Source organism: Paroedura picta, chromosome 1 (assembly GCF_049243985.1).
Source record: "Paroedura picta isolate Pp20150507F chromosome 1, Ppicta_v3.0, whole genome shotgun sequence".
NCBI classification, from domain to species: domain Eukaryota; kingdom Metazoa; phylum Chordata; class Lepidosauria; order Squamata; family Gekkonidae; genus Paroedura; species Paroedura picta.
Window position 1 is genome coordinate 57064258 of NC_135369.1, and position 22309 is coordinate 57086566.

At 41.8% G+C, this 22309-nt stretch overlaps 2 protein-coding genes across 36 annotated transcripts in view; one reads left to right on the forward strand and one right to left on the reverse strand.

Moving 5' to 3' along the window:
- Nucleotides 1-22309, reverse strand: part of ESRRG (estrogen related receptor gamma) — a 619420-nt gene that overhangs the window by 49245 nt on the left and 547866 nt on the right. For all 11 annotated transcript variants that reach the window (XM_077339358.1, XM_077339350.1, XM_077339409.1 and 8 more), the window contains one exon: nucleotides 16856-17017. In XM_077339358.1, coding sequence (XP_077195473.1) covers nucleotides 16856-17017 — 162 coding nt within the window. The remainder of the gene's footprint in view (nucleotides 1-16855; nucleotides 17018-22309) is intronic.
- Nucleotides 1-22309, forward strand: part of LOC143838304 (uncharacterized) — a 65493-nt gene that overhangs the window by 5937 nt on the left and 37247 nt on the right. For 14 of the 25 annotated variants that reach the window (XR_013231354.1, XR_013231333.1, XR_013231352.1 and 11 more), the window contains exons 2-4: nucleotides 11346-11465; nucleotides 17673-17742; nucleotides 20782-20980. The gene's annotated coding sequence lies outside the window, so the exon portion shown is untranslated. Of the gene's footprint in view, nucleotides 1-11345; nucleotides 11466-12267; nucleotides 12370-16332; nucleotides 16420-17672; nucleotides 17743-20781; nucleotides 20981-22309 lie in introns of all 25 variants that reach the window. The other 11 variants (XR_013231340.1, XR_013231337.1, XR_013231355.1 and 8 more) reach the window with 5 other exon arrangements.

Sequence of the window (22309 nt, forward strand, 5' to 3'; positions counted from 1 at the left end):
CTGCCCTATTAGATTTCTCACAAATGAAGAAGAAGAAGAAATAGAGAGAGGAGTCACATGAAAATAAGGAAATTGGATGCAATTTAGATTCTCTTTCCTTTGCTAATAAGGTTACTTCTGTATGGGTTAATAATGAAAATGTGAGAAGTTAGCTCAATGTGCAGTCACCTAAAGTGGTATAATAAGCAGACACGTAAGTACCCTAGTCCCCTTGCTTACAGCCCAATCCTAATTTAAACGTGTGTATTTAGAAATAAATCAATGAACAATCAATGGAACTAATTGTAAGTAAATTCATTTAGGATGACTTTGTATTCATTTAGGATGTCTATGTCTTACAGACTGCACCTTTAAGACAGGTTCTTTAAAGACTTGACTGGATTATGAATTCATCTATGCTCTGAACAGGAATATGACAAACCTGAGGCTCTCTCTGTCATGGCTTGGCTTTTGCAAACTGCCTCCTACACACATACATTAAAACCTTTTTTCATCTGCTTACCTATTCACTGAACGTGATACAGTGATTAATGAAGGATGATGCCACAATATCTGTTAGCATTTAAAGGGTCTGGAGACTGTTTTTGTTTTTGTTTTCCCCTTTTCAGATTCTGAGCATACCTGGAAAGGTGAGGAAAACTCTCAGGTTAGCCGGGTAAAGTGCTTACACCATTCAATTTAGGAGACACTTAGAGCCTTATTCTGTGGCAGAATCAGGGCCAGGTCATCTAGGGAGCATTATACACCGCAGGAAACCTTGCAGAAAGTCTGCCCAAAAAAGATGTCTTTTTTTATTTCTGCACGTGGCACCATTTTCGCTGTGGAAGACCCATCATAGTATTTTTGATTCTGGATGGCACTCCTCCTCATAGCCATGACTGCGTCTTTACCATGCAGTATTTAAAACTAGCTTTACAATGATTTTTCTTTTACAATGGAACCAAGATGCCTGTTTTCACATGAATAAACATTAGCGTGTTTTTGGTCTTCCCTGTACCACTGGACACCAATGGGTGAAGTTCTTGTCCACCAATGGGAGCTTGAAGTGCCCCTTGTTTGGCACAGACCCTCCCACCTCTGCTATGAGAACATTACACCAGCTTTCCCTTAGAGGCGTTTCAATCCACTCTGCATGAGGAACAGCATACCTCTGAGGGGGAAAGGTTGTAGTGTTTTCAAAAGGCTGTGTACCCCTCAGAAATTTCTTGTTGAGGTCTCCCTCTCCATGAACTACAATTCCCATGAGGTCCTGCCAGCAGCATGTGCCAGAGTGGTGGTTGGAGACACTGCAGCTGACCATGGCCTGTCAATCAGCATCTAGCACAATGGAGGAAGCGCCCCCCCACACTTAATGATCTGTCGTCGTAAGTCTTGAAAATGCATTATCATATGCAAAAAAAACCCAACACATTATCAGAGCACATGCATAAACACAAACATTTTAAAAAATGACAATTTAAAATGGTCAGTGTACTGACTTTGGTGAAAACCTGTATGTGGCCTCTGGAGGCAAAATGCAGGTGGTTGATTTTATGGGCCAAAACCTCATAACCTCCCTCTTGCCTCTATAGTGTAGCCACTTCCATCTCTACTTATAGGCCACAGAAGCTAAGGCTATCCGTCATCTCTTCCCCAAGCTTTTATAAAACTTGTGCTACCTCCCATTCATGCTGTATAGGAGGGGTCCCCAACCGTTTTTTGAGCCTTTAGGCAATATTGGAAATTTGACATAGTGTAATTGGCAAAGCCGTAACATGCTGCAGCTTACCTTCAAGTTGCACAGTGAAGAGCCTAAAAACAATCTTAAAAAAAATCTGCACAGCCAATCAAATCTCCAACAGCCCATCAAAAGCTCCACCTGACCCACCCATTTTCTAAAGATACTTGGTGGAAGTGAGGAAACGTAATGGCAGGTGCCCATGTGGTCATAGGCACCAAGTTGGGGACCCTTGCTCTACAGGGATTCTTGAACCCTTGTGAGATTCCTTCCTTTTGCCAGAGTTTGGCCACCATTTTGGTAACTTTGGTTCTGCTAGTAGAGCAATCAACATGAGGCCTAACTCTTGCAAGGAGAACAAAGCTTGTGTGAGAGAGTTTGAAAAGTTCTATAGGACATACAAAGACAGCTGTGCTGGTTTTAGAGTTGTTCTGAGATACAAAGTAGCAAGACTTTTGATTTTCTCTGCATAGGGTGGCTGGAGGGATACCAAGCCTGCTGTTTAGGGGGGCTCCCAGCATCCAGTCTTGTTGCTGCTGGTGCCTTAGGCATGCGGGAGAATATGAGGGGAGGAGCACATGCTGCAGTCGCACTGGCATGCTTACCTCACTTCAGGCTAAAAAAACTGAAGTGACATGGGGATGGTCCAGCAAAAGTGGCATGGGGATGCTCTAGCAAAAAAACTGTGGTAAATTCTAGGGTGTCTAATGACATCACTTCCAGGCTCTAACAGGACCTGCCTACAGTTTCTCCCAGGAGTTAACAGCTGCAATCTGGCAACCCTGGGTGATAATATGTGTGCGTGTGTGTGGAACAGCTCGGGTTGGCATATATGGAGGATGGAAGAGTCATTTTATTCTTACAACTACACTGTGAGGCAGGTTAGGCTGAAATAGGGGCTGATCCAGTGTTCCCCAATGAATTTCATGGCTGAGCAAGGATTTGACCCCAGATCTACATAGCTTTAATCTAATGACTATACCACTCTGGCTCTCTCAAACAAAAGATATTGTCTAATATAGTCTAAATCTTACATTCAAGATCTGTACTCTATTTTTAAAAAACTCGGAGGGCTTGCAGCACTATTAAGAAATATTTGAGGTTCTGTTAGTAGGCGGTTTTAAATCCTTTAGGACAGGGGTAGTCAACCTGTGGTCCTCCAGATGTTCATGGACTACAATTCCCATGAGCCCCTGCCAGCATTTGCTGGCAAGGGATCATGGGAATTGTAGTCCATGAACATCTGGAGGACCACAGGTTGAATACCCCTGCTTTAGGACAGTGGTCCCCAACCTTTTTATCACAATTTTACTGAGATCCGGGGGGGGGGGTAGTCTCTTGCTGAGGGATGTCACCACTGCTGTCTGAGCCCCTGTTCCGCTTGCTTTCCTGTTGCCCGCTGGGGGGGGCACTGCCAGCAACAGCTGCACAGTGCCACGCCGAGGATTAGCCCCAGCCATGGTGGCCACCAGAGAGCACCAAAGGGGGCAGAGTGGCAGGGCAGTCAGGGAGGCAGCAGCCAGGGAGGATGACGAGGAATAGCCATGGCCCGCTCCCAAATGTTCCATGGACCGGTTCTGGTCTCCAAACCGGGGGTTGGGGACCACTGCTTTAGGAAATTCAATGTTATGTAATTGAACACTACTAGTGGAATCTGGAAAAGAATGTTGTAACTCAAAACAAGGGCCATAATATGAATAATCTGACAGAATTTGGAAAATAGGAAATAAAAAAGTAAGAATTGAACCTGCTTCATCCTCTGAACTTTCATCAAAAGGATCAGTTGTATTATGCTGTCTATACACCAATTGGCTGCTCATATTGAAATAAGCATTGTCAGTCTTTTAAAGGCCATCAGACTTCTATTTTAGATTGCAAACCTGAAAACACTTCCCTGGGAGTAAGGCCCATTGAATAAAATTGGACTTACTTAAGAGTAGACATGCTTTGTCTAGCCATGTAAAATATGCCAACTTTGAATCCTCTTCTGTAACGCATCTAGTTCCAATAAGCTGTTCTTCGTTCCTCCGTTAAATGTACACATTTTCAACTTAGCCAATGATATTCCATTTAAAAACAAAAACAAAATACAACAGTCTCTTCAGGTCTCCAGCTGCCATGCAATTTATATCTCTTTCCTCTCCTCTTTGTTTTTCAGCCATTTTCCCTGAATGTCAAAGTCAATTTAGTGCATTTCACTTTGCTGAATAAATCAGAGGCGAAATCCTTGCTAAAAGTGAAAATTTGATTTGCTAAAAGGAGCTTAGGGCAACTATTAATCAATATATCCAGAGTGTCAAAGCTAAGGCCATGATAGGCATGCATTCATTTGGAGATTGGTTGAGGCAGATAAAGGGGGACATAGGGGGAAAAAGTGCAATCACCAATGCACTGTGTATGTGCGCGCAAGCATGTATGTTTAAGGGAGAAAGAGAGTTTGCCTGAAAACAAGCAAAACAGAAAAAGAGAGAAACACTGTAAAAACAAAATGAAGGGCTACTTTCAAAACATTCTACACTTGTACTTATGACTTAAAATTGTGGGAGGATTTTTATATCATCTTTAATATTTTAAACTATATATATGTAATAACAATTCAATAATACTCTTTTCTATAAACAGGTTATATATATAAATATATATATATACACAGAGAGAGAGAGAGAGAGAGAGAGAGAGAGAGAGAGAGAGAGAGAGAGAGAGAGAGAGAGAGAGAGAGAGAGAGAGAGAGAGAGAGAGAGACATATCAAAGGGCTTCTCGTTCATTGTGCTGTTTTTCTCCATTCTAATTTTGGTACACATACAGTGCTCTATTTCATACATACACATCTGTCCATATGATCCAATTACAGTAACATGATTAAAGAGAACATTCTTAAAAGTAAAACAGCCCATGGCTTTACCTTTAAGCATCTTATTGAATACGGGCCCTTGCCTCTGTGGCAAAGTAAGTAAACATCTGAAACAATCTAAGGTGAAGACCGTGAAAACAGAAGGACCAACCTATATGGATTTTCTGAATATTCAAAGATGGTAGATTTAAGACTGCTTAAAAAAACAAACAAACATGCTTGTTGTTCCAGTTAAAGGAAAACAGTATAGTGTTTGCTGTGGAACATTTTATCTTCGGCAAAAGGAGAAAGTATTTTTAATAACTAATTTTGACAGTATCTCATCATGGATTTGTTCAATCCACTAAAGGTACCATTCTCCAGCAAATCTGTACACCATTTGTGATATACTGAACTTTCAGAAGCTGCACCACAGGCATACAACTTGCTCCTTTTGGACAGTCACCAAAACAGAAGCATCCTTTGGAAGCTTTGTTACAAATCCCTGCTCTCTTCTTGAAAGTCAGAGCCCAGCATCAGGAAAGTTTGCCTCAGTTCTAATACTATGTATTTTAGGTTTCCAATTGCCTCTCCTGAAAATAAGTAAAATACTGAGAAATACTGTACAATTAGTTAGCCGTGGCTGGCCATGTTCATGAATGGGCAGTGATAAAAACTCATCAACTCCCAACCATGCCCTTCTTTGTTTTATCCTTGTTTCTTTAGCTCACACAGTCACCTCTAGGTTGGATTTCTCCAACTCACTCTTCGTGGGCCTGCCCTTATCCCTGATCTGGAAGTTACAAGGTACAGAATGCACCAGCCATGGTTCTTAGAGAAACATCCTGGAGGGCCCACATCTGGCTCATGCTCCAACAGCGGCACTGGCTACCAGTTGACTACCAGATCAAGCTTAAGGTTCTGGTAATCACCTTCAAAGCCATACGTCGTCTGGGCCCCGAGTACTTGAAGGCCCGCCTCTCTAACTACAGCCCCCCCCCCTACAAAGAGTGCTGCCTGCGCTCTACAAACACCAACAAGCTGGTGAGCCCTGACCCCAGAGAGGCTTGTCTGGCCTTGACCAGAGCCAGGGCTTTTTCAATCTTGGTCCCCACTTGGTAGAATGAGCTCCCAGAAAAGATCATGAGCTGCAGTTCTTCCACAATGGTTTTCAATGGGGCCAAAATCAGGAGTCCAATGAAACCGGTTCAAGGTTCTGCCCATGTGGAAACTGAAGATCCAGACTGGAGATTCTCTGGGATTACAATTCATCTCCAGGTGACAGAGATCAGTTTACCTGGAGTAAATGGCAGCTTCAGAAGGTGGGTTCTAAAGCTTTATATCCCTCTAAAGTCTCTCCTCTTCCTCAAACTCCATCTTCCTCTGGCTCCAACCCCAAAGTCTCCAGGTATTTCCCAACCCGGAGGTGGCAACCCTAGAACTAAAACAAAGACTTTTGGTGTGCTATATGGGCACCTTCCAATTGCCCCATGCCTCTCTCTGCACTCTTCCCTGACCTATTCCATATGGCTGATGCAGGTGGCAGAACTACTGGGGCATGCCTAATGGCCTGTGCTGTCTTGTTCCTCAGCAGCGCTTAGAAAACTGGTCCCAAGTACAGGAGGCATGGATTTGATTTTGGCCTCTGCTTCCAGATTTACTGCTGTGCCATCTGTTGCTTGACAGAGCTTTGCCTTTTGGTCAGCATTTTCTCTACTGGAAACAGAACCAATGCCTGCCATTTGCCACAGGCACCTTTCCCCAGTAAAGTGCAGGAGTGTGTATGACAGGATCACCTCTGGTGAGGGTGCAGGTGCATTTCTGTACTGCAACCAAAGTGTCTGCTTTCACTTTCTGTGGTAAAAGTTCAGTGCTCCCGTGTCCTCCCTGATTCCTTGATAGGAGGAGTCTTATCATCATGGTTGCTGGAACTGAGTGAGCAACTGGTATGCAAGACTGCTGGCTTTGGATTGACCAGATTTTCTCTGTGTCTGCCTGCACCATGAGCCTCCTTGGGAGTACAGGGTCTGGACACTCTTCTGCCCCTGCATACTGATGCTCTGCAGGCAAATGGAAACTGCATGATGAATTAGGGGCTGCACTGGTAGTCAGCTTTGTCTACATATCTCACATCCAGGGGTGTTAACAGCAGACACTTCATGACTGGGGGCTGTCAGAGGGATTATTATGTGGGATCTCTATGTGGTCAAAGCATGGTTCATTGCTGGGGGTGTTTGTGTCACTTATAGCTTTTCCTGACATTCTAGTAGGTTGTTTAACCAAAGAATATTTCCCAACCAAGGTCTGCTATATGGTGTTACCTGGTCAAATAAAAAGCTGCTAACAATTCAAAATTAATAAAATACAACATAGCACAAACAAGAAAACAAAACCCCATACAATTATTTGTTTTAGTATTGTAGGCTACGGACAAGTTTAGAAATTCTGTGTACGGTAAGAATTGGGATTCTTACTTGAAAATGAGTGTGCTATGCAAATGCTATTGCTCATGAGCTCATCTGTGTGCCTAAAAATAGATACGGAAGGTCCATAGTTCAGTGACAGAGTACATGCTGTGCATTAGAAGATTCTAGAAGGCTAGAACCTATAAGCTCTCTGCCTGAGACCTGACTGCCCATCTAGAGTCTGACTTGGTGGAACACATAATACAGCCTCCTATATTATTCTGCACATGTGACTTGCCGTATTCCCATGATTTTAGCAGCTGTATAGGAGATCCTGTTATCTTGTGGTACCCATGATCCTTCTACTTCTACCACTTCTTTAATAGAAGGATCACCAGTACCAGTCAAATTTGTATCTGCCAATCCCCTTATCACTTGTGTCATCTGTAGTGTGGTGGTGGATGTGTATTAATCCCCTTCCATACACACATATACCCCAAATCTCTAACTTGCTAGCAGAGTTTGAATATGCAGAGAGAGTTAGAAAACCAGGCTGCTAAAAGAATAAAAGAATTTTAATTCTGAAGAGAAAGAACTATGTATACAAAGAGGAGAAAAGAGACCTAAATGTCTAGCTAGCTGTTGTCTGCAGTCATTCTGTTGTTCAACAACTGTCCTGAAGGCAAGTTGGTAGGGTGCTCATATAAGCAGAAAGTCTCCTGTTGAGCCAAACAGGAGATAATTTGAAAATCATGAGGAAGTCCCAGTCTATGCTAAATATATCACAATAAAATCAGAGTCCAGTAGCACCTTTAAGACCAACAAAGATTTATTCAAGGCGTGAGCCCTTCGTCAAGGGGGACGAAGAGTGCTTGCACTCGAAAGCTCACACCTTGAATAAATCTTTGTTGGTCTTAAAGGTGCCATTGGACTCTGATTTTATTGTGCTACTTCAGACCAACATGGCTACTCATTTGAATCTATGCTAAATATATATCTTCTCTGATGCCCCTTGCAGGGCACCCTGTATATTATGTTCAATTCTGGACACTGCAGATCCTTATCCATTGTTGTTCCTCTATATATTTCTGAAACAACCTAGGAGGTGGGACGTGTCCGGCTGTCCCAGTTGGAATAGGGCCAATCAGGGTGCAGCCAGCTCTGCCCTGATTGGCCCTGCCCCTGTGCCTCCTGCCCTCCAGCCCTGGACTCTAGCCTCTTTGCTCTCAGACATCTCAGTGCCTGGAGCCAGCAGCAGCAGGTAAGGGGAGAGGGCCCTGGACAAAGAGTCATGGTGGAGGGCTTGCTAATGAGGGCCTCCTGGCCTGCTAGGCTGGGCCTGCTCACGAGGGCCTCCCAGCCTGCTGTCTGCCTGCTAAGGAGCTCTGTCTCAGCCCTGCTAATGAGCTGGCCAGCCCCTGCCCACCCCACTTGATTTGGCTGCGAGCTGCAGCCCAAAGCCACCTTAAGCTGCCTGGGCAGGGGCCAGGGGAGGGGACCCTTTCAGGGCCCATTCTTAGGAACAGGCTTTGAAGCTATTTCAACATAAGTTGACCCAGTAATATAGTTTCATGATGAATTTACTTTATCAAATAGAAATGTAATAGACAAAGGCACAACTACAATTCAGCTGTCTATATACTTTCCAGAATCTCCTTGGTTCTGTCATATTTATGGGGTTTCAAATATTCTGCCTCTTTAGACATCTGATAATTATAGCAAGCTTCTATTTGTGTGCAGCTATTTGAGATTTCAATATGCCTTATGCTAATATTATGCTTTGTGTCTCAGTAACTGTTGCAGTTTTCAACTGATTGTAAGCCTTTCTCTGCCCAACAGTTTGGAACTGAAGCTTAAAATAAACCTACCGACAGTGTAGCGACAAGGAAGCAAGATTTTTTTTTTAAAGCATAAAGTCTTCAAGTATATGTGTGAGGGCAAAATGATTTAACAGCATATGCTTAGTCAATGTTTTTGAATGATACTTTTGATTTGATGTTTTCATGCAAGAAGAAATCAGTGTAAAAAGTTGCAGGGGTCTTTGGTCTAGTCTATGAGTTTTGCATCTGCAAAATGACACAGAACATTTTGTCTCTTAAGCTTCCTGTTATGCCATTTAAAGAGCTTAATGTTTCCTGCTTCCATTTAGTAAAAGGAGCGCGCTGAGCATTTTTGCAGAATGCCAATGAGACAGTTGCATTACAGAAACAATACCTAAGTGACTTTGAAAATGTGGTCAGACATCAGTAGATTCTCTTGTCATGGAAAAGTGGGCTTTATTCTTTTAAGATATCCAAAAGCAGAACCGACACTCTCCAAAATGCAAAGAAAGAGCACCAAATACTTTCAAAATTGAAGTTGGGCTCTGCATGTGAAACTCGTGGCTTTATCTAGGTCAGCTAATGAAGGCATTGTCTCACTGGCAATAAAGCAGACTTAGGACCTTCCTAAATACCTGCAGTATTTTAACCAGTGAAGTTAGCGACCATAGGAATATTTTAATCTGACAGAAAGAACAACAATAGATCTGACTGCTGGGCCGATAATCTTCTTATCACACCCTGTGAAACCTAGCTCTAATATTCGGCAGTGTGAGCTTCCATTACTCAGCAACCCTTTCTATAAAGGCCAACAATGGAAAGAGAATGAAGTGGACTGTGGAAGTACCTCCATATCTACATAAAAGAGATTAGAGGCGACAGCGTTCCATTTTACAGCTCAATCATATTGTGTTAGCATGCGCTTATCCGAGCGCGGATGAAATTGAAAGAGAAATAAAAAAGAGTCAGGCAGATAGGAACCAGAAAAGCGAGGCATGAGCAATTTCCAAGGATATAAAAGGATGCTAATGGTGGGGCCCTGTCATTCTTAAAAAGGGCTATTAGGGCACCATCATCTGTTCTTGTGCCTTTACGCTCCTGTAACTAAAGTCAAGAATTCCCTAATGCCATTGTGATCATTTTCTTCTGCAGATAAGATGCGGTCATGTTTCACAACACTACTTTTCATTTGTTTGATTTATTAATGCAACTAGGCTAATTCTATTTACTGATAAAGTCCTTCCCTGTTATATATACGTTTTTCAACACTTTTTCTGTCGACTTCTATACCTTTTTGTTCACTAAATGCTTATTGTAAAATTGAGGATCTATGGGAGCACCAGAATTATATAAAATCAAATAAACTCTCCAAGATAACTCAAAATCTTAAAGAGTGATTCCAATGTTGTGATAAGAGGAAATAGTTTGAGAGTTTCCCCCCAATGTTTCCCCCCCCCCAAATTGATTTCTAATTCACAGTTTCCCTTTATTTAGTTGTAAAAATATCAGTTTACTAGACAAAAATATCAGTTTTAAATAAAAGTCATACATAATTAAAGGTTTGGAATGTTATTAGTTATAAACTAATACAGTATAAGAACATTAATCATTCCACTAATAAAAGAGAGATTCCACTTAAAAAAAGAGAAGTTTCAGAGAAATTACGCCTGAATTTTTTGGACACAATGTCTACATCACATGCTATCTGTATAGTAGCCTTTCCCAACTTTTTTACCATTGAGAAGCCCCTGAAACATTCTTCAGACTTTGAAAAACCCCAGAAATGGTGTAATTGTCCAGAATATGGTTGGGAAGCATAACTGTCTACATGGCCACCCAGGGGCCCTCCCCACCACCTCAAGGCTCACCACTGGCCAATTTGGAGGCGAGTTGGGTCAACATGAACATATATGATTGTATCACCCGATAAACGTTTAACAAATTTTTTAAATATATTAAAAATTAATTAACCCCCACACATTCAGGAAACCGTTCCAGGGACATTAAAAAACCCTATCAAGAAAGCCTGCTGTAAAGGAAGTCCGGTGCTAGTTTTATTCTATTTTTAAATTCGTTTTGCAATTTATATTCCACCCTGTCTTTGAAAACAAAGTGCAGATTATAAAATTGTGAAATATATACAAAATGTCCATAAATAATAAACTTAGAATTAACAACTAAATTAACTAAACTTTAAACTTAAAATGTACAAATTAAATATCAAAGTTACTGTATTATAATAAATTTTAAATATCAATATTGCTCATGGTGCTTTCTCTGACAGGCATGAGCGGGGGAATAATTTGGAAAACTGCTGGTAGGGCTGGACAAAGAGGCCAGTGACTTTACATGTTTCTTCTGGACTCAACCACAGATTTAGTTAGTTAGAATAGATTTTAAAACCAATAGAGAAACATTTTTAAAAAATCCATTTTGCTGGAGTTCATACAAATGAAGAGCATCAACTAAATAGAATACCTGGACTGATCAACTCACATTTAAACAACTAAGAACAGATTTTGCCAAAATGTATACATCTCTAACCCCTCTATTTTTCCCTCTGTTATAACAGCTGTTTATTGAGAACAACAAGAACTGCAGAACTGCAAGATTGCAGATAACTGTGTAAGTCCATTAGAAAAAGGAGCCACAAATGTGAGCAGTGCGGTACATCTGGTTAATACAAACACAGGTATGATGAAGCAGTGTATGGTTATTCTAGTTTTCCCAAACTCTTTATAGGCCAACTGTTTAGTTCAAAGTATGAAGGGGTTGGGAAAGAGAGGGAGGGGGAAAAAGGTTCTTCAGGACATGATGGAAAAACCCCAGATCTCTGCAGCCCGCAGAGATCTTAACAGTGCAGTGCAGGAGATGTTGCAGATGTAATTCGATGAGACGATGCTCTGTGCAAAACAGATTTCAAGTTGCACCAATGGCTACCGAGAACAAAAATGATTCATTTACTTTGAAATATAAACACTTGGCATAATTCAGATCTCTCTGGAAAGCAGAACAGCTCTACTGCAATGGATTTATGTTAATGCCAGTCATCAGCTTTGATTTGGCAATCATGTTGGTTGCTCCATCACCCCAAATCAATCTAAAAAAAACACATGCCTTTTAAGAAAAAGCTCATCTCTATTTGCGTTTAACCATTCCAATTTTGGTATTATCGGTAAGGCAGTACCAAACTGTAAGTGAAATGGTTATCCAATCAGGTTTTTATTTAAAAAGGTTTACTTAGAGGAGTTAGTTAGCTTTGAGGCCCAGTTCAGACTTCTGATCCCTCCTGACAAATTGGCTTATTAACTAATAGACCTCAATATAGAATAAGAAACTAGGCTTTGAATTTGCCTCTGAAGTTTTCCCCAATATCTTCACTCTTGTTTCTGATTTCAGGTCTATAATTCAGCTTCCTCTGCCAAATGCAGGCAATGAACCATTGTTTTATTCTCTCTCTTTCTCTCAACTCCCCTGTTTCCTCCACAACCTAGCTTGCACCAGGTACTCACAACACAAATCAAACTGATAAAAGATCTTTGGCAATCACCATGATGCATTATTGACCGACTTCTAGGGCGAGTGCCCCCAGCCTGGTAAGACTGATATAGGCATTGTCCAGAGATGAAACTCAAACTCACTTATTTAACTAGCTTTGACTTAATCTGGGGTGCTTTATTAGCAACCGGTGTAAGACAAAGTAGCTAGTATAATACAGAGTGATGTTTAAATTAGTTTACAATTTGCTTGGGCTCATCTAGACCTGCTCTGAACAAAGCCATTCAGAAATGTCAGCTGTGTTCCTAACCACTGTAACAAATTGTTGCCTGAACGCTGCACACCTAATGACTTCAAATTAGCTTCACTGCGATATTGCCTGACAGTTCGTTACGACTGTTAGTAACATAGCTGGCGTATCATGACCAATAAATTGGTTTCAGTGTGGGCTGGGAAAAGAACTTCCATCAATTTGATTAAAGAAATTACTGTAGCATTCAAAGCATAAAGACAAACTAGTTTAAGGAGACAGAAATAAGTTAACTGTACCAGAAAAACATTGCTCATGATTCAAAAGCTCGTTTATAAGCCATTTGTGAGGCAAACTCTGAACAACTAAATTCTGTGCAGGAAATATGGAACAGTTCAGAATGTGTTTTAACTGTCCTCCTTTCTAAGCAAATTATGATTTAGATCCGTATTGATTGTTGTGTATTATTTGGTCTTGGGAAGTAATTAGAATCAGTCAGAATTATGTTTTATATTGTTCAAATTCACTGAAAGAGACAGCGCTAGAGTGTTAGGCTAGCACTGAGGGGAACCTTATAAAAACAAACAGTACAGTCTGAGAAACAAAGCTACACACCAAAACATTTATATTATACATGTAGATTCATTTATGCAACATATGCTGATCACATATTGACTGCTGGGCTAAAATCTACCAATTTATTGTCAAACATTAAAACATCTTCTTGTGTCTGCTGTTCATTAAGAGTGTATATAAGCAAATATGGATATGTCTTTATGGGGTTTTTCTTATATGTAATACATTTGCTTTCAGACATTATGTGTCCAACAACAAAGTTTCAACAAGGCATCAGGCAGATATATGCTTTTTCTTGCACACCAAGGATATGTTTAACTCATAATCCATTGTGTCCTCCCCAAATTTGCTGGGAATCCATTGGCACTTCAGCAGGCAGTGCAACCAAGCACTTAGTTATTGAGTAGGGAACAAAAGAGCTGAGGGCGACAGGGACAGAAAGGGCTGAACATCACGTATTGATTGGGAAAAGTCAAATCTTTAGTTTCAGGTCCCGACTACAGATTGTATTTGTCATGTGATCACGAAAAATGATTGCGTTGCCTGAAGACATTAAGATGCAGCAGTTCCCGTGGCTAATAGCTGCCTAAAATGCTAGCTATTTTAGGATACAGCAATGCCAACACAAATCCAAACTGAGTGAAACGTACAAATGTAGCCTTTCATTTCTCTAAAACATGAACAGGTATTTCATCCTTCTTCTCCAGAATTTAATCTCCCTGAAAGGGGACAAACTGACAATTCTGCAAACTATCTTGTCTGTTAACTCAGAAAGCAGTTAAGATGGGAGCCCACAATTTCCGCACAGACTTCCCAGCATGGCAGCGAAAACATATTCTAAATCTGACAAGGGGAGAGGAGAGGAGAGGAGAGGAGAGGAGAGGAGAGGAGAGGAGAGGAGAGGAGAGGAGAGGAGAGGAGGGTGTCTGTGTAGTGGGAGAAATGCATTCCAAGAACCCAAGGAAACTGTTGAGGCATTTAGCTACTTCCCCCATTGCCTCAAACCGAGATACATAAGGCACAGGGGTGATGCTAGTCACAAAGGTTGTTGATTTAAGAAAGAATTTTGCTTCCACTTTAGGTGGCTTCTAAAGTTTTGCTTGACCCTGATCTACTGGGGAATCAGATGATCTTGTTAGCACAATGCATGTTAATGGTTTACTGAGTAAAATATTTGCACCTTTTGGTTCAAGGTGCAGATGACACAGAAGCTTGCCTCTTATGTTCAGACAGATGACCTGGCCACACTCTACAGTACCTTTATTGCTGCATGTTCTGCCAGGGGAGAGGGGGCTGCCCTTGAAAATGGAAATTACACCTGGTAAAATTACACCTCTCATGAGGGGCTCTCTGTAGGGAGCATATCACACCTATTCTGAGCTCCCTTCATCAGTTTGTTTCCCAGCCTCAGCTCAAGGTGTTAGTGTTCAGATTTAAAGCCATTGGATTCTGCCTTTCTGTTATGGAATGGCCTTTCAGAGGTGGTGAACAAAGCATTCATATTGGTTGTCTTTGGAACTGGCTGCAATGCCCCCCAAAGGACCTTGCGCTCTGCGGGTACTAATTTGTTGGAGGTTCCAGGTCCATGGAAGGTTCGACTAGTCTCAACCAGGGTTAGGGCCTTTTGGTCCTGGCCCTGACCTGGTAGAATAAGCTCCCAAAAGAGCTGCAAGACAGAGCTCTTCTGCCAGGTCTTTGGTTGAGGCCAGAGCAAGGAAGATCTAGGGCAGTAGTCCCCAACCTTTTTATCACCGTGGACCGGTCAATGCTTGACAATTTATTGAGGCCCGGGGGGGGGGTAGTCTACTAGAGGACCTGTCATTGGATGGCACTGGACGGGTGGGCTTAGCTGGTGGCCGCTACGGCTCCTCTGACTGGGCAAACAGATGAGAAGGACAGGGAAGCAATCTGGCCTCTGTTTCTTTTCGACGTGGTCGCTGAAGGCAGTGGGCAGGAACCTCGTTGCCACGGAGTTGTGTGGGCTGCCCTGGGAATAAGGCACTCCTGGACATGAGATGAGGGATTCCTAGTCAGCAGGAATGGAGAAGGGGAGCCTTATGACCTGGACTTCTGCAAAGTTGGGTCAACGTTGGTGTGCTGAAACACCTAACTTCTTAGACAGAGCCGTGGCCCAGTACCGACTGATGCACGGACCAATCCCGGTCCCCGGACTGGGGGTTGGGGATCACTGATCTAGGGGACCCTCCACATTTAGCTACATCTATTTAATTCTTAACTGGAACAGCAGGCCTGAGGCACTGGGTGGAAGGCTTGGAAAGGGGTGGGACTGTATTATTTTTAAAGCATTTGCCATGTTTTGGCAAATTTTTAATGTTTTTTTATGTTTTTGGGTGGAAGGCTTGGATAGGGGTGGGACTGTATTGTTTTTAAAGCATTTGCCATGTCTTTGGGTGTAGTATCAGGGTTATCCCAGAATTAGGAACCGGCTGATTGCATATTTAGTAAGGACAACTCAGTACTCATTTTCAGCGTAATTCTTATGTTGTTATCCATCTTAGGTTCTCGCTGTCCTAGTGGAAAAGCAGGTGTATAAACCTGATCATTGTTCTCTTTTCTGTGCTATGCAAGTATAATATGGAAATATTAAGACAATGTGGCATTCAAAAGAGTGCATCATGGCCATATTAACATGACTTGGGCTACCCAGTGGTGGTAAGTTAAGGACAGTGAGCGGCCATCACACAGGATTTTAAATCTTAGGTCAAGTTTGTACTAGCTCCCCTTTATTACAGTAATCTGCAAGAATTTGCACTATACGTCTCAGAAAAATCACTATAGCATATCCTAACACTGAATAGGTTGAATCCAAAGGTCACATTCTGCTGTTGTAAGGAACTGATACTAGCAGAAGTGGATGGGGTGAAATTTTTGCTGAAGTCTTCTGAAATCTATTGAATTCCCCAGAATGCTGCCCATGAGGACAGGAACAGCATAGGTTGCAAAGAAGGAGGCTGAAATGGAACTGGAAATACCCCCACCCCCATGCTTGAAGCAGAGAATGGACTTTGGCAGCAACCCTGCTTTTTAAAAACTTTGGTCAATATTCTTGGTTCATGTAAACATATTTTCCTCCCTTGTACAGGGGAAGTAGTTTTGTACAGAGAGTATCACATATATAAGGTATAGAAATGGTGTTTTCCTGAACTCTAGTGGTTGCCAAAGCAAGGAGTGACAACAATCCCTAAAGTAACCTTTCCCTTCTTGTTCTTGTTAGCCAGTCCTATTATGTACCAGCACTGATTCCGTCCAGAGAAGGCAAGACATTAAGAACTATAATAGTTTGAGGCTCCAACTTCTAAAGGTTAGGAAATATCTCTTTAACACTGGACAGCTATCATAAAGCAGGAGAGGGCAAGAAAATAATCTATTCATGACTCATGGCTTGACTCATTTTCATGAAAAGAAGAAAATCACATTTACATAATGAGGCTGAAAGCATCATCCTCTACTGGATATCAAATATAAAAATAATGTTGTCTACAAACCAACAAGCAGTCACTCATGCTGAAGTTCCTTGAAAATCAATAGAATTTAAAGATACCTTCTTGTGTGTGCTACAATTATGCCATGTTCTCTTCCTTTCCTCCAAAAGGGTGTTATAAAAAGCACAAGATTTTGGAAACAAAACTAAACACAGGCAAAATCTAACCACATTTCACCATAATAAAATTAATCCACGTCATGGTTTATATTGAATGGAAATCACTGGACTGACACCAAAACTTCTTGGTACATACCTGGAATATGTTTAGCCCACCCAATGATGACCACCAGCTCTCTGTCTGCCAGGTCACAAAGAGTGGTAAGGGCTTTGATGTCACTGTCTGGCACAGTGGGGTCAGGCATAGCATAGATCTTCTCTGGTTCAGCCACCAGCAAATGGGAGACAATCTTGTTATCTGTAAAGAAGAATGAGGCACTATCATTATCATAAACATTAAGTTTTGCACAACTTGCACTACTGACTCCAACCAAGACTTGCAACAGCAGATACGTTTGGTGCTGTTTTTAAGAAAGTTACCTTATTAATTTCGGTATGTAGCCCTGATGTACTAAAATAAAGAAGGTGGTTGCTACTTATACCACTGCTTCAAGATGCATGCGTAATTTTATACAACCAGCTATATAAAAAATAAAGCTAGCATCAGCAGCCAGACATCTGCTGGGCCTTGAGCACTGCCAGGGTACACACCACCACCCAGGCTTCCCTAAATCAGTGCAGATTAAAATGTAATTACTTTTATGGATGGGGAGTTACATGCCTAGACATGCAAGTTCATATGTGGCCCAGAAGCAGTGCGTGCATATGTGTGTGCATTTGTTTGTGTGTTTTAATCTGGGCTCATTACTGAGCCATTTCAAGAGCCAGCAATCAGATTACCTTCTTCCTGGGCTGACTCAACTGAGACTTCTTGTTACAGGACTTGAAAGACCAAAGACTGCAGTGGTTAAAGTGTTGGATTAAAATCTGGGAGACACATGTTAGAATTTCCATTCTGTTTTGGCAGCTCATTGAGTGACAGACACACATTCTATGTTTACTTTGCCTCACAGGGTTATTGCAGGGACAAAATGGAGAAGGAAGAATTATATAAGCCGCTTTGGTTCTCCATTGTGGAAAAAGGTTAAGTATAAATGCAGTTAATTAATTAGATAGTTAATTAACATGCCCTGGGTACTGCTGTAGAGGCCGGCAGACCTTGAGCTCTCAGTCTGTCTTGCTAATTTCCTGTAGAGCAGGTTTTATCGTCATGCAAGTTTCTTTGACCTTTAGTGCCCAACCACCCACAGAGAGAGCCAGTGTGGTATAGTGGATAGGAGAGTTGGACTAGTGTCTGGGAGAATAATGTCTGAATCCCCACTCATTCCATGGAAGCTCAGTGGGGGACCTTTGATCAATCAGTCTCTCTCAGCCAAGCCTACCTCACAGGGTTGTTGTGAGGATAAAATGGAGGACAGTAGAAGAATGTAAACTGCTTTGGATGCAGGGAATGAATGAATATATAAAATAAAATTAAACCGGATTGCTTGTAAATGTCATCCCCTACGCTGGTCCACTTCATGGAGATTAAGAGATGAGGACAGTATCTTTTGAAGGGTAGTCACAGTAGTAAGTACAATATATAAGACTCTCAGCCACAGAAGAACAGCAAATTCAACTTATAAAGCTGAAACAGAGAAACTGATTCTTGTAAAATGTGCAGGGATGGGCATGGACAGACTCATGAAGGAAAGCTTGTGACAATTTTTGGCTGGTTTGTGGTTTGAAAAATGAAGTTTCTGGCGGGTCAACCAGCACAAACTTTCCAACTGTTTGTGAATGGATACATTTCCAGACAGACTGACTCCATTCAGCCTAAACTGGAGAGCCAGTTTGGTGTAGTGGTTAGGAGTGTGGACTTCTAATCTGGCATGCCAGGTTCAATTCTGCGCTTCCCCACATGCAACCAGCTGGGTGACCTTGGGCTCGCCACGGCACTGATAAAACTGTTCTGACCAGGCAGTGATATCAGGGCTCTCTCAGCCTCACCCACCCCACAGGGTGTCTGTTGTGGGGAGAGGAATGGGAAGGCGACTATAAGCCGCTTTGAGCCTCCTTCGGGTAGGGAAAAGCAGCATATAAGAACCAACTGTTCTTCTTCTTCTTCTAAATGTTTACCAAACTTCAAAGCGACAACAGGGGCAGAACTTGGAGGGCATGCAGAAGAGCATCGGAGGGAGTTTCCCTGCGACTTTGATGTCTCTATCTTGCATGGGATCCATCCTATACACTCCTGAAACTTCTATCTGTCAAAATGATCGCCTGTCAGGAGAGTATAGAATGGATCATGTGCAAGCTAGAGACAGCAAACTCTCAGGGGTTCTCCTCTACCTGCCCTCAAAGTCTGTTGAGGATTGGATTTATGAGATCTTTCCTGGGAGCACTTTCTATGGGGACTGTAACTCAGACCTTGCAAATCTCCCACTTGTGATCGGTACTAACATTTTGTGGATCGGTACTAACATTTTGTGGAACCCATTTTGTGATAGTGCTCACTACTCACTCTCAAACTTAAAATAATCATAGATTCAGAAAGGCTGAGGACCCTAGACTTACATCGAGTAAGTTCAAAATTGTTAAAAGTGCTCTAGCTGCTTACAGCCAAGAGCAAAGGTGTGATATAAATATTTTATAATTAAAAATAGATTTAGGATTCCTTTGGCTAGTATTATGGGTAAGGGAGCTTGCTCTACCAACTTTCTTCACTCCATGCATAATTTTATCAACCTCTATCATGTCTCCCCTGCTTTTTGCCATCAAGTTGCAGCTGATTTATGGAAACTTCATATGGTTTTCAAGGCAAGAGATGTTCACCATTGCATGTCTCCATGTTGTGACCCTGGTATTTCTTGGCTGTCTTCTTTTCAAATACTAGCTTCTGAGATCTCATGAAATCAGGCTAGCATGGGCTATAAACCTCTATCGTGTCTCCCTTTAGCCATCTTGTTTCTAAACTGAGTAAAAGGTTTTCTAGCCTTTCCTTATAGGAAATGTACTCCAACTCCATAATCATCTTGGTTACCTGACTTTGTACTTTTTTCCAGGTCTGCAATGTCCTTTTCATGGTACAGTGATCAAAACTGCAGACGGTAGTCCAAATGAGGTCACACCACACCTTTATACAAGGGCATTATAATATTGGCCATTTCATTTTCAGCCCCTTTCCTAATAATTCTTAGCATGGGGTTTTTACTTTTTCCACTGCTGCCACATACTTGGGTCAATATTTACACTGAGTTTTCCACATGAACGCCAAGATCTCTTTTACTCTCAATCTCAGCCAGCACAGAGCATATGTTTTAAATAGTATTTTTGTTATAGTATGTATACACTTATCCACATTGAACTTTGCTTGCCACGTAGTTGCCCACTCACCCAATTTACGCACAACACTTAAAATTTGCCTATGCCACTGCTTGGCCCCTGAGCCATATTGGGAGGGTGGTATAGAAATTTAATAAGTAAAGACATTTTTTTAAAAAATCCAAATGATCTGTGAACAAATTATATTCTTCTAGTCTTAATACTGATCTTTGTGGGAGCCCACTGCTCACTTCCTTCAATTCAAAGAATCAATTATTCCAGTTCAGGAAACAGTTAAAAAGATTTCCCCTCCCCCATACACACCAAGCCAGTGGTTCTTCAGATGTCCATGGAGTACAATTACCATGAGACCATGCCAGCATGGACATGGAAGGGGCTCATTGTAATTGTAGTCCATCGACATCTGGAGAGCCACAGTTTGGCTACCCCTGGGCTATGCTTTATCCTCCATTCCTTCTATAATACAAGATGCAGCATAGCCCAATCAGAGTTAAGGGCTGTCTGCCAACACCTAATCAGCGCAGGAGCTGTCCATGAATCCTGGAAAACTAGATGGAGGCCAGAAGCCTAAAGAGCAGGATGCTGAATAGCAGAGGAGCTGTCCAGTCAGGTCACTAAAGCAATAGCTTATTGGTCGTATTTTTAACTGAATCTATCATATCCATGTATTTTTATTTTATTTTTTGTTTCTTGTAAGAGGCATGTTTTCTGTAAGAGGCATGTTTTCTCACAAATTATTTGCTCCCCAATTACACTGCAGCCACAGACAGGCTTTCAAAAATGTTTCCTTCTTTTCAGGATCTTAAAATGTGGTAGCTGGGAAGCCAGCATTTTTAAACAACAGCAAAAACGGATGTGTGGGTGAGCAGGGCTAAATCTGGCCACCACTTGCACCTTACTTTGTTGCACTATTGTACTTGAATGTTTATTTTCTTCCAACTACTCTGATACTGGATATTGACTGGCTAGGAGAAAAATCCTCAGCATCTGAAGTAAGGTAAGATAAAATCCAAGGTTTTCTTCCTTTATAATGAGATTTTTTTTTAATCCCTTTTGCAACTGCCACTTCCAACTGGCTGGTGACCCCTTGCCACAAAGAAGCATGTTGGACCTCAACTAGGGCCAGCGCTTTCCTGGCCCCCATCTGGTGTAAAGAGATCAGGGCCCTGCCTGAACTCCCACTGTTCCGCAGGGCCTGCAGAAGGGAGCTCTTCTGTCAGGCATTTGGTTGAGGCCGACTGATCCAACAGTATCTGCTGGGCCCCCAGGAATCCCTCCCCATAATCTGAACCCAAACTGACCAAGGTACAGGATCATGGTTAGAAAATTAATGTTGTTATTGGGAAATGTAATTCTTGTTGTCTTCAGTTATGGAATTCACTGTTATTGCTGTTTCTGATGTTATGAATTATGCTGTATTATCCATATGTTTTGTGTTAACTGCCCTGAGCCTCAAGGAAGGGTGGTATAGACATACAATAAATAAATAAATGTGAAAAATTGTGTACATAAGGAATACAAATTGCTTCTTAACACCATACAGCTGCTTTTAAAGAGAGCAAAGTTGTTCAAAGTTTTTCAGATTCTCAATCAAGAGTTCTTTTTCATTCAGAAATATCTGACCTTTCCTCAGGATAGATCTTTCATATCTCATCTGGCTTGTGAGATTCATAGAGAGCCAGTTTGGTGTAGTGGTTAGGAGTGCGGACTTCTAATCTGGCATGCCAGGTTCGATTCTGCACTCACCCACATGCAACCAGCTGGGTGACCTTGGGCTCGCCACAGTACTGATAAAACTGTTCTGACCGGGCAATGATATCAGCGCTCTCTCAGCCTCACCCACCCCACAGGGTGTCTGTTGTGGGGAGAGGAATGGGAAGACGACTGTAAGCCACTTTGAACCTCCTCCGGGTAGGAAAAAGCGGCATATAAGAACCAACTCTTCTTCTTCTACTTCTGAGTGTGAATGTATGTTTGTGTGTAAACCAAGGTCTACTCTCCTGAGAATGCCACTTAGAGAAGTGAACTATAGTGGAAACTGGGACTTTGTCTCATTCTCACCAGTCCACACAACCCTGCCAAAGTACCTGTCTTCTTTCCTTACACAGCAGATATGGTGCATGTTGGAAACATTTAAGGACTGTGGGAAGACATTTCACATTAATGCCCCTGCCTAAGAAATAAAAAAGACTATTTTGTGTTTCAATGTTCTCTCATTGTAAGCCAACAAAGTCTTATTGTCAGGCAAAAATAGGTTCTATAAATTAATATAATTAGCTGCTGCAGGCTATGGAATGGGTTTGTTGGTTTCCATGTTCTTGGGGTC